This window comes from Gopherus evgoodei, chromosome 6 (assembly GCF_007399415.2).
Source record: "Gopherus evgoodei ecotype Sinaloan lineage chromosome 6, rGopEvg1_v1.p, whole genome shotgun sequence".
In the NCBI taxonomy this organism is placed as follows: Eukaryota; Metazoa; Chordata; order Testudines; family Testudinidae; genus Gopherus; species Gopherus evgoodei.
This window is the reverse complement of record NC_044327.1, coordinates 48,769,116-48,784,408: the sequence shown is the minus strand read 5'-3', so window position 1 is coordinate 48,784,408 and position 15,293 is coordinate 48,769,116. Positions and strand designations below refer to the sequence as shown.

Sequence of the window (15,293 nt, the reverse complement as noted above, 5' to 3'; positions counted from 1 at the left end):
TTTATGGTTTGTGTTATAACCCGGTTTGTGGTGTTTCTCCAATGGGATGCCACATTGATTCCTCCCTTTATTAAAAAAGATTTTGCTACACTCAGACTCCGTGCTTGCGAGAGGGGAAGTATTGCCTCCTAGAGGCGCCCAGGGGCGTGTGGTATGTGAGTGTCCCAGGTCACTGGGTGGGGGCTCGAGCCGGTTATGCATTGTGTTACTGAAACGGAACCCCTGGATACTGAACCCGGCCCTTGTTGCTGCCAACTCAGTGGGGCAGAAGGGTTACAAATATATACAATTTTTTAAAAAATTTATTTAATTTAAATTGACTTTTGAAAAGTAAGCCATCATGGGATAAGAGGGAAGTCCTCTCTTGGATCAGTAACTGGTTAAAATATGGGAAACAAAGGGTAGGAATAAATTATCCATTTTCAGAATGGAGAGAGATAAATAGTAGTATCCCAGAGGGGTCAGTACTGGGACCAGTCCTATTCAACATACTCAAATTACCTGAAAAAATGGATAAACAGTGAGGTGACAAAATTTTCAGATGATACAAAACTACTCAAGATAGTTAAGTCCCAGGCAGACTGTGAAGAGCTACAAAGGGATCTCACAAAACTGAGTAACTGGGCAACAAAATGGCAGGTGAAATTCAATGTTGATAAATGCAAGTAATGCACATGGAAAACAATCTCAACTATACATACAAAATGAAGGAGTCTGAATTAGCTGTTATCTCTCAAGAAAGATTTTGGAGTCGTAGATAGTTCTCTGAAAACATCCACTCAATGTGCAGCGGCAGCCAAAAGAGCAAACAGAATGTTGGGAATAATTAAGAAAGGGATAGATAAGAAGACAGAAAACATCATATTGCCTCTATATAAATCCATGGTATGTGTACACCTTGAATACTGTGTGCAGATCTGGTCACCCCATCCCAAAAGAGATGCATTGGAAATGGAAAAGGTACAGAGATGGACAACTAAAAAGATTAGGGGTATGAAACAGGAGGAGAAATTAAAATGACTGGGAATCTTCAGCTTAGAAAAGAGACCACTAAAACGATAGAGGTCAATCAGCACAGGCTAAGTACATATCACTTGAGAACACAGCTCTGTTTGCTGGATACCTAGGTAGAATAGATGTGAATGTAAATACAATCTGGTCCTGAAGTCTTTCCTCCAGCCTCCAGGTCATCACTAGCTGTCAGGGAGAGCTCATTTAGACTTCGCTTACAAATCATTTGAAATTATTAGGTTGGCCAACATCACTGAAATGAATGCACTGACATTGTCAAAAAAAAACAACAGCTATATAAAGGAAGCTAGTCTATGTTTATACTTTTGAAATCTATTATACTTTTTCAGATATATGTATTTTATCATACACTGTATATGCTTTTAAAGTGTGTATTAAATGTTTCAATTTCAATTCAAATTTCCAAACAGTCACTAAATTGGCATGTTTCAGAGTAGCAGCCACGATAGTCTGTATCCACAAAAAGAACAGGCATACTTGTGGCACCTTAGAGACTAACACATTTATTTGAGCATAAGCTTTTGTGGGCTACACATATATATACACACATATACAGAGAACATGAAAAGGTGGGAGTTGCCCAACCAACTCTAAGAGGCTAATTAATTAAGATGAGCTTTTCTCAGCAGGAGAAAAAAAAAAAAAAACTTTAGTGATAATCAAGATGACCCATTTAAGATAGTTTGACAAGAAGATGTGAGGATACTTAACATGGGGAAATAGATTCAATTGGTGTAATGGCTCAGCCATTCCCAGTCTCTATTTAAGCCTAAATTGATTGTATCTAGTTTGCATATTAATTCAAGTTCAGCAGTTTCTCTATGGAGTCTGTTTTTGAAGCTTTTCTGTTGCAAAATTGCCACTTTTAAATCTGTTACTGAATGGCCAGAGAGGTTGAAGTGTTCTCCTACTGGTGTTTGAATGTTATAATTCTTGACGCCTGATTTGCATCCCATTTATTCTTTTGCACAGAGACTGTCCTGTTTGGCCAATGTACATGGCAGAGGGGCAATGCTGGCACATATCACATTGGTAGATCTGCAGGTGAACGAGCCCCTGATGGTGTGGCTGATGTGATTAGGTCTTATGATGGAGTCCCTTGAATAGATATGTGGGCAGAGCTGTCATCAGGCATTGTTGCAAGGATAGGTTTCTGGGTTAGTGTTTTTGTTCTGTGGTGTGTGGTTGCTGATGAGTATTTGCTTCAGGTTGGGAGGGCTGTCTGTAAGCGAGGACAGGTCTGTCTCCCAAGTTCTGTGAGACTGAGGGGTCATCTTTCAGGATAGGTTGTAGATCTTTGATGATGCGCTGGAGAGGTTTTAGTTGGGGGGCTGAAGATAATGGTTAGTGGCATTCTGCTATTTTCTATGTTGGGCCTGTCTTGTAGTAAGTGACTTCTGGGTACTCTTCTGGCTCTGTCAATCTGTTTTTTCACTTCAGCAGGTGCGTATTGTAGTTTTAAGAATGCTTGATAGAGATCTTGTAGGTGTTTGTCTCTGTCTGAGAGATTGGAGCAAATGCGGTAGTATCTTAGAGCTTGACTGTAGACAATGGATAGTGTGATCTGGTCTGAATGAAAGCTGGAAGCATGTAGGTAAGCATAGCCGTCAGTGGGTTTCTGGTATATGGTGGTGTTTATGTGACCACCACTTATCAGCACAGTAGTGTCAAGGAAATGGATTGCTTGTGTGGATTGGTCTAGGCTGAGGTTGATGGTACAATGGAAATTGTTGAAATCATGGTGGAATTCCTCAAGGGTTTCTTTTCCATGGGTCCAGAGGAAAGAAGATGTCATCAGTGTAGAGTAGGGGCATTAGGGGACGAGAGCTAAGGAAGCGTTGTTCTAAGTCAGCCATAAAAATGTTGGCATACTGTGGGCTATGCAGGTACCCATAGCAGTGCTGCTGACTTGAAGGTATATATTGTTCCCAAATGTGAAATAGTTGTGGGTGAGGACAAAGTCGCAAAGTTCAGCCACCAAGTTTAGCATGTAACTAGTTCACAAAACTGGAGCGGGGGTGTTGGGAAATCACTGTTTGGGTGCCTACCTCCAGCACCCATGTCTTAGAATGTTGGCTTTACCATCTCTGTGCTTCACTTTATCCACTTATAAAATACAGATTCCAATCGCTGCCCTGAGGTAAAGTGTTCTTTAAAAGTAATCTGAGGATCTCATATTTTTGTATACTTGTATAATAAACTAATTGCTGCTGTTCAGAATTAAAACAGACCTGTTTGTGCAATGCAAGAGAAGTTTAATTACTGGTGTACTAAATCCCATTCCCCAGCTGTTAGAGAGCCAGTCAGTCCATTGAAACAATGCCTAGCAAAAAAAAAAAAGAGGGAAGTTTGTTTGGCATATCCAGCACCAACAACTCTTCTCAGCAGATAGACTGGCAGACTTATTAATACACAGTGAATGGCCAAGGAGCCAGTTAGCATTATTAGAAATAAATAAGGCTAAGATTTTGTCATGGTTATTTTTAGTAAAAGTCACGGACCGGTCACGAGCAATAAACAAAAATTCATGGAGTCCGTGACTTTTGCTAAAAATAACTGGGGGCAGGGCTAAGTAGGGAGGAGGAATAGAGTCCCATGGGTGTAGGGGGGGAGTGGAAAGAGGAAGGAATGACTGACAGGCTGCTGACTGCTGAAGTGGAAGAGGTCGTGCAGGTCCAGTAAAGTCACAGAATCCATGACCTCCAGGACTAAATCATAGCCTTGGAAATAGCTAACTAGAAATGGGAGGCAAGGGGAAATGTGGAAAAGTAAGGCCTAAAGCGTTAAAGCCTCTTAACCATCACTAGGAAGGCACAGTAAGGAATAAAGCCCACTGCGTGGCAATTGTTCATTAACAAATGTTCTACATTCACCTGCTCAAATACCCAGTATATTTAACACGAGGAACTGATGAACTTTTAAAACCAATATAGGATTGAGCAGTGCACACATGCCCATGGAATCTGCTTCACAGTACATTTCAGAGTCTTTCCCATATACTAAAGATGAATCAAGGACAAAACAAGCTGGAAGACAAGGAATACTGCCACGGCTTTTGAAATTGAATCTCCCTGATGTTTTCATAACACTACTAATTTGGGAGTGGGGAAAATTGTGTGGTTTAATTTAGGTTTGGAATTCCTCAGCAATGATGCCTTCCCATAGACCTGACTGGGGGAGGGAGTGGAAAGGGGAGAAATCTTTTACTAGAGTCCTAAAAATAAAGTGTATTATACACTGTCCTGCTATAGTGCCATTTAACTTGGTGTAACAGATTCATCAACACAAATATAAACAACTCTAAAAATTGTGAGGCATTTTGACCAAACAGATGATGTGAAGGGCATGGCAAAGAAGCAATCTGAACAGCTGTCAAAAGGGCAGTCTTTCAACAATGTGGTTAATGTTCCACAAAGTTCCCCATTATGTGCCTGTAAACTGCTTTCCACAAGTGACGTGCTGCATGGTGATGTATTGTTTCCACATATCTGTGCTCACTTACCCTATCATCTATGTTAAAAATAACTTCAATAAGGGATGTAATTCTCCATGATCAAAGCAAAACCGCAGTAGAGACAAATCCCATGACCATTCTTGAAAAAAATTAAGTTAATCTACACAATTCCAAAAAATTAACTAACAACTTCTGCATTTGGCTTATCAGCCTACAATATATTTATCTGAAAATACATTTTTATCCTTCAGTAATCTAGATGGTCAGATCCATAAACCATTCCAGACTGTGCCTGTTAAGAAATGAAACCATCTAGAGTTTTGCTAATGCTTTCCATATTGTGCATATTGCCTTTCAAAGAAAGTTTCCTCCAGAACAGATTTCTCCTAACATTTTTGAGGCAATATTTCCAGAGATCATAGTTCAGCCTAATATCTCACAAGTTTAGAGATAGAAAAAATAGCTATTTAGCTATCAGCAAAAGTTCCACTTAGGGAGATTGCAAACAGTAGCTATTGTCAAAGTTATATAGGGTCATGTGTTTTCCTCCAATGTAAAGATACAGTGGGGAAAAGGTGGGGAGAATCACAAACCTATGTGGATTTTGATGTGAAACCACTGAATTAGATTATGCTAATCTACCAACGGCTCTCCATCCTGTACTCACCCTCTACAGAACTAATGAGAGTGAGACCATAAGAAGCTGTGAAGACCAATGATCCATAGGAAATGCTGATCTCAAGTCTGCAGCTGCTAAGCAGGTAAACAGAGGGACTGAACCATTTCACCAGGCACCTTCCAGGACCACCCCTGTGATAATGGCAGCATAACTGGTTCATAGCCATGTGTCCACTGGCTGACAGGCTGCACTTGGTGGTCCCTCCCTGGTTGGCTGTAGACTCATTGACTTAAGTTAGACTACTTACATATGTAATTCATTTCATGCACTGTAAATCTTCGCAGGACTGGGGCCACAGAGTGCACAGGAAAGTCCAGCTATTTTCCACACGTTAGCTACTTTTCATATGAGAGCATGGGTAGGGATGGAGCACCATGAGATGAATACCCAGCCCCCATGAAGAAAATGGGAAGTTTTGCCATAGACTTCAGTGGAGCCAGGATTTTACCCATAAAGATTAAGAATACCACATAAGGAATGACATGGTGTTAGGTTCCGTAAAGGTTCAGGCTAGAGAATTGCAACCAACCCAGAATCTCTCATTATGAGAGAAGGTAGACAAGTGCTACAGTTCCCTCTTCCCCCACTCTGTTCTCTTTCTACTCTATTCCCTCTTCCTCCCACTGTCTGCTTCCGCCGTCTACCAATTCCTTCTTGTTGGCCAAAGGTGGCTCAACACCTCCCTTGAAGTCCAGAGAAATACCTGTCCATACCTCAGAGGACACTAATGTTCTCTGTGAAGAGAAGATTGCATCCCACACATCAGGAATCCCAAAACTCCTGTCAGAAAACCAGGCTTTTTTCAGGGGCTGGTGAAGTTATACTGAAATCATGAATGTGATAAATTTATTTATAAAATATTGTGAAAAATGATTCAACATTTCTTTTTTTATTCTTTCCCCAGTTGATAGATCTGAGCATATAATTCAGTAATAGACACCAAGATGAAATTAGGCTGGTACGGCGTACCAGTAAGAAGTACGCAGTCATTTAAGATCACTGCCCCTTTTACTCCCCCTACCCCTTGGTGGCCCTGCCAGACAGTGGGAGGGTGGGTGGAAGGGAAAAGGGCCAGCTGTCCCAGGGCCCAGCAATTTAAAAGGTCCCAGGGCTCCTGGCCACCAACACTGCAGCAGCAACTGGAGCCCTGGGCCCTTTTAAATCGCCACCGGAGCCCCAGGTGGCACTGGCCAGGCAGCACAGATGGGCTGGCAGAGGTAGGCAGACCCCAGCCCTGCCCCTTCTGCCTGAGGCCCCATCCCTTTTGGAGGCCTAGAGCTGGCCCCCGTACCAGTAAGTCGTTTGTGCTATTTTCACCCCGATAGACACCTATTGCGGGTGATGTCTAAAATACAAGTCAACATTTCATGATTTGCCCAGCCAACTCACTTTTTGCAAGAGGACCCAAATACCATCCTGCTTTCAGAAACTGCTATTGCACCACTTATTGGAAATATATGTAGAACTGAAAGAGAATCTTGGTCACTTATGAGTTAAAATTATTATTTCCTAGTGTTTGTTTTAATTATAAATCAAGTCAAAATGTTTAATAAACAATAATCATACATTAAAATTGTATATGTAGAATTTTAGATAATATATTAACTTACAAATGAGTAACCCTAATGTGCAAATACTGGAAATTGATGGCGATTTGAACGTAACGCTGTAGAACTATGCTGATTTATGCTACTGTTAGATCTGAACAAAAAATGTTAAGTTTCAGTACAAAGCGGATCCAAATTGACAAAGGATTTTGAGCTGTTCTATTTTATTTCCAAGCACAGCACAGAAAAATACCACTTTGCCATTATTAACTGATAATAGGGGAAAAAACAAAATTAAAATTAAATTGATAAGAAATAAGGTGGCAGCAGTAGACCATACCATTAAGATGCATAAGTATATATTAAAAGTGATGGTTTATAGTTCAAAAGTCTGGTAATTTAAGTATGAGATCAATGTTGACACACAGCCAAGGGCAGTGAGATGGCAGTTCTAAGCAGTTTAACCTACGGCTAGTGTGTTGCTGGGCAAATATGGATTGAGGTTAGTTAAAGGTCACTCCAAAATTGTAAGGAGGGGGTCAGCTAGGCCTACTCAGTCCAAAAGCATGTGCAGGTCACCACAGATTTAGCAGTTATGATTGGTCTACAAGTATGGACCAATCAGCGAGGGTCTGAAGGTGATTGGAGGATAGGTATGCTGATGATAGGATTGAAAAATAAGGCAATCAGGCAGAGAGCAGGTAAGCAAAAGTCGGTTGGTTGGTTGGGAGCAGGAGAAGATCAGAGAAACCTACAAGAGTAAAGAAGAGCAAGGAAGATGACCTGAAAGGAGAAGAAGCAACTCAATATAACTAACTATCTCCAACCTCCTTTGAGTCAAATTCTGCCCCAATTGACACTTTGATTTTAACTGGGTTATACATTTTAAATCAGGGTATAATCTGGTGGTCTGTAACTGTGACATCATCTCTCTACCTCCTCTCATCTTCTACTGCATATCTGCTAGTCTTCTCACCACCTTTAGAGCACCCTGTTAACATCACTGCCTCTGCTGAAGTCCTCAGGCATATCTTTATCTCTTGTCTTGACAATTGCAGCTTCCTCCTCTGTGGCCTTCCCAAGACCCAGCTCCTACAACTGCATGTATAAATAAAAAATAAAGTGCAGCATTCTATTTTCTGATTCCTTCTCACACTAAAACATGCAACTGTCTTGTTCCCATGTTCAAATAATTCCATTGGCTACTCATTCATTTCATGAGACCCCTCAAAACTGCCCAATTCTGAAATTCTCAGAAGTGCTCTCTCTCTATTCCCCTCCCAAGTCTCTCTGCTTAACAAGTACTGGCCTCTTCTCCACAACCTCACCAAAGCAGCTGCAAGAGACCATTAATTTTGCCATATAGTTCACATAAGACATGCTGAAGAACATACAGTTGCATTTGCTGGTATTCCCTAGTGTGCTATAGAAAAGAAGTGCCTTACCAAGAAAAATAGCTTATTGAAGAAACATCTGCATTAGCTTAACTTGAAATATTTCACACCTGGGATAAAAATAAAAGTAGGATGCTTGTCAAGTATTTTTAAAATTTTAATCCTCAGATTTACTCCTGTCGTCAGCCTGTAGGATAACTTGAGTTACAGCTTCTGGATTCTAAAATTCCTGTCTTGAATTCATTGGCTTTTCTAGTATTCCACAGTATTATTTTTCCACAAAGAATAGATCCATTGAAATGTGACTAAGGTTTATTAAAATATACTCTTTCTCCCTAACATGAGCATGAACTGAAATCCCTTTTCATTCATATTGCTCATGAAGTGATTAAGAAAGTGATCCTGATAATAATAGTGTCTTGTTCCGTCCCCAGTTTGCAATCTCCTTCCCTTCAAGCAAGTAGCCATATTGTAATTCCATTCTTCTCATGTGCCACTGCCACCACCCCATCCTTCTGCTAAAGCATATCACTGCACATTTTTTGTTCTCTACTTTTTCTCTCTTCCCCCAGATAGCATGCTTCAGGCTTCTCTAGTTGTAAAAGACTTTTCCCCCTTATGCTTTTCTTTGGAAACCATCATCATTCCCTGTCTTCTCTTGTGGCATAAACTCAGAAGTAAAGGTGGGGAAAATACAAGTCTATTTCCTTCTACCTGGGATAAATTTACAAACAGATGATCTGGAGAACCAAGAGTAACATTGCTTTGGAGCAACATTGGGTAGTATGTTCTGGGTCTTGAGAATGCAGATATGATTTACCATGCCCTTTGGCAATATCTAAATGTCCTCCATGGGTTACTAAATACAAGTTAATCTGAACAGAAACCCAGTAAAGTCAACAGGTTCCCTCTCCCCACCCCAGTTCAAATGCCACACTTCCCATTTAATAGACATGCTTACTAAGCATTTTGAATGGGTAATTGGTAACTGAAGGTCCAAAGTATTTATTATTTTCATTGGTATTCATTTACTTCCTGCTTGATGGCATAGACTCCTCTGTTAACAAGCATTTGATATGGGATTAGTCTGTGGGAGATCTGAACCCTACATGTGAAAGTCAATCTGAAGTTGTTCTTTTTTCCTTCAAACAGCAGGTCATGTAGATGGCAGATGTTTGCTCAGATGGAAAAAGTAGAATCTGAACTTTTTAATTTTTATCCATATTGCAGTCGAGGGGGAATACAAGTATCAAAGTGATCTTCAGAAATAAGTAGCTTATTTATATCCCTTTGAGGAAGTTCACTCAAGAACCCTCAGAAGTGTCAGACAACATTTTAAAATGTAGCAATCTGTATATCTTCTATTATTCTTGTCAACTAGAAATTAAAAGCAGCTTTGGCAGTTCTAGAGGACTTATTCTTACTAGCCAGCCTAGATAAGAGCCTTGAGGACAGAGAAATAAAAAGGACTACAGTAATGTTGGAAGGACATTGAACAAACTATAATTAAAGTTCTTCCACTAAAAAAAAAAAATTTGGATTAAAAAAAACCCCTAAGACCTGAAGCCTTTTTAAATCATGCTAGGTTATGACTGATTCTATAACCTGACTGGAATACGTGGACCAAATTAATGCACAGATTTCAAGTTTCCACTTTCTGACTCTTTCTACAAATATTTATGTCAACTGGGAAAGCTCTCACTAACTATGACACCAGCCATCTTTAATCTTTGAATAAAGAATGTCAAATCTATCAGCTTAGCGTCATATTACTAAGAATGAAACCATATGTCACCTAATGACTCAGAGGAGATATTGGAGTCTTTCGCATCTTAGCTGCCAGTTTGAATCTGGCCCATGTCAGTAATGACCAAAAATTGCTATCATTTGAAAACTATTTGGTAGTTGATGAGTTGACCATCTCAAGCCAATTCATAGAATTAGGATGTCTATCACAAAACCATTACCACGGATGGCTCTAACTGACACACTTGGTGGTGGTCTCAGTGACAGGCCAAGGACTAAACAACCTTGGAGAGTGAGCTATCTTCTCCTTTGTAGGAACTCTAAACAAGGGATGAGATATTGACAAGTCAAAGCCAGAAGTTTGCACTAGTACTGTACATCCTGTAGCTGTAATACGGGTGACATCTAGAGCTGGGCAAAATTTTTCAGCCAAGATTTTTTAGTTATTGTATTTAATTAGGCAAAAAAATGCACATTTGGCAACACTAAAGTGTTTTGCAAATGCATAGCAGTTTTCCAAAATTGTTTATTTTGGGAGAAAAAAAGCTAAAATTCTGAAAAATCTTGAAATGTTTTGTTTTGATATTTAGAACCACACAGTTTCATTGTTTGGTTCAAGGTGACTTTATTTTGAAAATTCCTTTAGGCTTTTTTTAAAACCTCAAATGTTTAAAAAAATTTCTCAAAATCTAAAGACAACATTTCATTTCAGGTCAACAATGGGTGTATACTGCAGAAGAAACTAGAAGACTACTTTGATAACAGGACTATGCTTCCTGAATAGACTTCTTGTGTTTCATAAGGTTTGTTTTGTGCTGGCAGCTTTTTTCTGATCACAGCCTGTGAATCAAACATACATACCAGAAAGCAACACCAGTTAGTCCATTTTGTAGCCATTATAAAAATCAGTAGTTATAGAAAATTATGTATTGTACAAAACAAATATTAACCTGACAGTGTCCTTTTAAAAAACAAACAACTATAAATAGTCTAGTTATTATCACAATGCAGGCCATCCGAATCCTTCTTGTGCTGTCAAATGTCACTTGTAGCATAAACAAGGCTCTGCCATCTGTCTATTCTGGACCACTCTTTGCATATCCTCTATGTGGTTATGTCCCATAAGTTTTCCATCTCTGAGTAGTGTTTGATGGAGAGATTCTTTCAATTGGCCCCTTTTGTGGTTTCCTCCAGCTGCCCAATGGCACAGCTGCCAGGACAAACTCTGGGGCTTCACTCTTAACACGTCCCAGATACTTCAACTTCATCTCTAAAGCTATCCAGTTAAAAAGGTGGAACTGTGATGAATCTTGGTATGTATCATATTCATTCCATTTAATACCTGGCATGTTTAAGGCATTTGCTTTTGAATAATTTAAATAACCAAATGAGTTTATATTCATTACGTCAGTACATTGCTATATGCTTATTTCCTCTTTGCTACATACGCTATTTGCCTTTCACTTGTGTTAACCACCCAAGTGAAACTCGCCAGTTATATTTAGAACTTTTCTAATCAGTTGGCATCCCTCTCCCTCTTCCATGCACCGACAGACACAGAGGTTTCTGTCTGAGTTGCAAACACTACAAGAGACAGTTTAAAGTTTATATATCTTCATTTAAAACATTTTTAAAGAAAATAAAAAACATATTTTTAGGCTTGCATTAAAAACACAAGCTAAAGTTTGAGCCGAAACTGGCAATAATCTTTAAGAAGAACTACAATACAGGCAGTAAAAGCAGCAAAGAGTCCTGTGGCACCTTATAGACCAGGGGTCCCTAATGCGATGCCCGCTGGCACCATGGCGCCCGCAGGGGCATCTTAATGCGACTGCATCCTGGCCCCCGGGAGAGCACCCGCCAAAATGCCTCTGAATTTCAGCGGCATTTCGGCAGGGACACCTCTCGCTGACGCCGCTTGTCGATGGCAAGCGACGTCATCGAGAAGCGTCCCCGCCGAAATGCCACTGAAATTTGGCAGCATTTTGGCGGGTGTTCCACCACCGCAGTGGTCCTTCAGCTGGCACCCACCAGCCAAAAAGTTTGGGGACCACTGTTATAGACTAACAGACGTATAAGGTGCTACAGGACTCTTTGCTGCTTTTACAGATCCAGACTAACACGGCTGCACCTCTGATACTTAATACAGGCAGTAGACACAGTAGTTAATAAACAGAGCAATAGCACTGAATAATGATAAACACATCTATATTTAAATGTAATAGTGTCCATCTGGACACTTGACCCTGTACACAATTAAAAACACAGCAAGAATAAATATCCTAAGTGCAGTTATAATACCAAACAGTTTTAAAAAGTCAGGGGAAATGGCACCATTCTGGGATAGGTAATTGAGCAGCATGATGGGTCTGGCTCAGCAAGAGCGTTTTCAAGTAATTGATTTTGGTGTGAAAGGCAGGGATTTTTGAATCTGAAGTGGTTATGGCAAAAGAAAGACCATACTGCAGCTGGTACTTGGACTGAAGGATTAACAATAGAAAGCATGATGTGTGCCTGGAAGAAGGCTTATCTCCCCTCTGCTGTACTTGAAAAAAGTAAAATATTTCGAGGTAATTAGGTAAATGGCTGATAAAATGCACATATCCATCACTGAACAGAAATAACAGCCTGCCATCCCTCCTTTACAGATGGGTTTGGTTAAATAGTCAAACTGGCTCGGTGTTAATGTCCAATCAGACTTGAACACAAGTGTTCCATCCTGTAAGGTGGATTCCTACATCAAGGCATGGAAGTGTATCTTACTTGTTTTGAATCTCTGATCAGCAGTGACATTTTTTCCCCATTGATACTGATAAGTTAACTGGTTAATCCTTTTTCAGACTTCATATCAGTGAGATCCAGTTACCATGTAGACATTAAAGCAGTGGTTCCCAAACTTGTTCTGCCGCCTGTGAGGGGAAAGCCCCTGGCGGACCAGGCCGGTTTCTGTACCCGCTGCATCCGCGGGTTGAGCCAATTGCGGCTCCCAGTGGCCACAGTTCCAGGTCACTGGGAGCTGCTGGAAGCCATGGCCAGTATGTCTGTCGGGCTGCACCACTTCCAGCAGCACCCAATTCCAATGAGCCCCAACTCTTATGTTTTTTTCCATAGACTCTTGAGACATATGCCCTATTATTACATTTCTGTATACTGGGTATCATCTTTATTGCCCTATGCTGCACCCTGTTCGAGGTAATAAATAGCTTTTAAGTGGCATGGTGATTGGTACAGCACACAATAGTCCAGTTGAGAGACAAAATTCTGATCTCTTTACACCCATAAGGGACTTTAAAGGTTTATACAGGTTAAATAAGAACATAATTTGGCCTAGGAAGTCTTATTAAGATCTAGAATAATAGTATGACCTAAACAGTTGGTTCTCTACTCTGTACTAATGTAACCAGGTAAACTACAATGACTCTAGTAATGTTTTTGTTGCTTTTATAATTTTACTGTTTTAATCACATTTCCAGGGGAAGTTTTCCTTGCTAAAAATAAGTCTGCCTTAAACATTATTTGCTATCAATACAAACTGCTTGATATACCCCACTGATATTGTGATGGAACAAGCTGAGTATACGTACACTATTGATCAAATTAACTACCTGAGATGGCGGGCATATTAAGATCACTTGAACTTCATTTGCATGATCATTCTGCTAAACATACTAGCTGTGCTGCTGACTGCAGCATTTTGAAAGACACTTGAAATTGCTGTTTAAAAATAAAACACACATTGCATCATTGAGTATGCAGGAAATGAAATGTGTTACCTCTTATCAATTTCAAATTAGGTTCAGCACATAACTGTCTGAAGTGAGCACACCTAGCAATAGTTTACATTTGTCTCCCCAGTAAGCTTTTTAATCAAAAGTAATCTGGCGTTAAGCATATTGAAAAGCCTTTCATTAGCCAGGGATGGGTTTGATTTATTCATATGCTGTGCAACATATGTTGCTTATACTGTGTTCTACAGCAAATAAGTGTTTCAGTTTCTGATTGATGTTTTGGCATGCTGCCTGTTTTCAATTTTTCATTGTGCAAGACAGGTATGAGAGTCTCTGTGATTTCTGGCTTTCAGTGTTGCATGGGCCTCTTAACATTATAGAAGACATACCCTTTGGAGAGGGGGAACGCATTCGGTAGCACAGGTGATTCTCATAAGATCTATCAATTGCAGGTTATGTTAACATCCATTGTAAGGTCACTCTATGCTGCAAGAGTGGTATAAAATAGTTTTTGTCAATAAGAAACAGGCCAAAAGGTTCTTAGTTGAATAAGATGATTCACAAGTGTGGACATGCATGCACACAAGTTTATGTAACATTAGAGTTCTGAAATAATTACATATGCCTTACATTTTATGCAAGTCAGCCAGTCCAAAACACACCACAACACATGCATATCCCACTAGGGTGACCAGATTTCCCAATTTTATAGAGATGGTCCTGATTTTTGGGTTTTTTTCTAATATAGGCTCCTATTACCCCACACCCTGTCCCAATTTTTCACATTTGCTGTGTGGTCACCCTATATCCCACACTTCTAGACAGAAGGAGAATGGTCAGGAAAGGCAGTACAGCAGGACTGGGCTCTGTTATGCACTTCTGGGGGGCATCTCGTTTTGGACCAGATTTCTAAAAGTATTTTGGAAATCCCTGTAGATGCCTATCAGCATCTTTAAGTGCTAAAATCCCCTTCAGTGGGAGTTAGGCACTTAGGTGCCTAGGTACTTTTGAAAATCTCACTATCTGCATCTTTAGGTACCTAAATGCCTTTACAAATTTGGTCCTCAAGTTCTGTGCCTCAGTTTCCCCATCTGTAAAATGGAGAAAATAATGGCTTTTCTCTCATCTGTCTCACCTAGTTTGTAAGCTCTTTGAGAAATTTAATGTGTGTATATATAGATAAAAGCCAGGTTCCATTTAAATGGGGTTCTCTAGGTCAGTGGTTTTCAAACTTTTTTCCTGGGGACCCAGTTGAAGAAAATTGTTGATGCCCACAATCCAATGAAGCTGGGGACAAGGGGCTTTGGAGGCACTCGGGGCTGGAGCAGAGGGCTGTGGTATAGAGGTGAGGGCTGCAGGGTGCAGCCAGGAATGAGAGGTTCAGGGTGAGGGGAGGCACTGGGCTGGGGCAGTGGGTTGTGATACAGGAGGAGGGCAGGGCTGTGGGCTGGCAGTGCAGATTCTGGGGTGGGGCCAGGGATGAGGGGCTTGGGGTGCAGGAAGGGGTTCCAGGTTTGGAGGGGGGGCCTCAGACTTACGTAGCAGCTCCCAGTCAGCAGTGCAGAGGCAGGCTTCCTGCCTGTCCTAGCACCGTAGACTGCACTGCTCCCTGGAAGTGGCCAGCAGCAGGTTTGGCCCCTAGACAGAGGTACGCAAGTGACTCTGCGTGACTCTCGCCTGCAGGCACCACAGTCTCCAGTTCCCATCGGCCAG

At 40.7% G+C, this 15,293-nt stretch overlaps 1 protein-coding gene across 1 annotated transcript in view; it reads left to right on the top strand.

Moving 5' to 3' along the window:
• The first annotated feature begins 11,056 nt into the window (after positions 1 to 11,056).
• Positions 11,057 to 15,293, top strand: part of PRXL2C (peroxiredoxin like 2C) — a 37,947-nt gene continuing 33,710 nt past the window's right edge. The window contains exon 1 of the mRNA XM_030567546.1: positions 11,057 to 11,165. Coding sequence (XP_030423406.1) covers positions 11,156 to 11,165 — 10 coding nt within the window. The 5' untranslated portion in view covers positions 11,057 to 11,155. The remainder of the gene's footprint in view (positions 11,166 to 15,293) is intronic.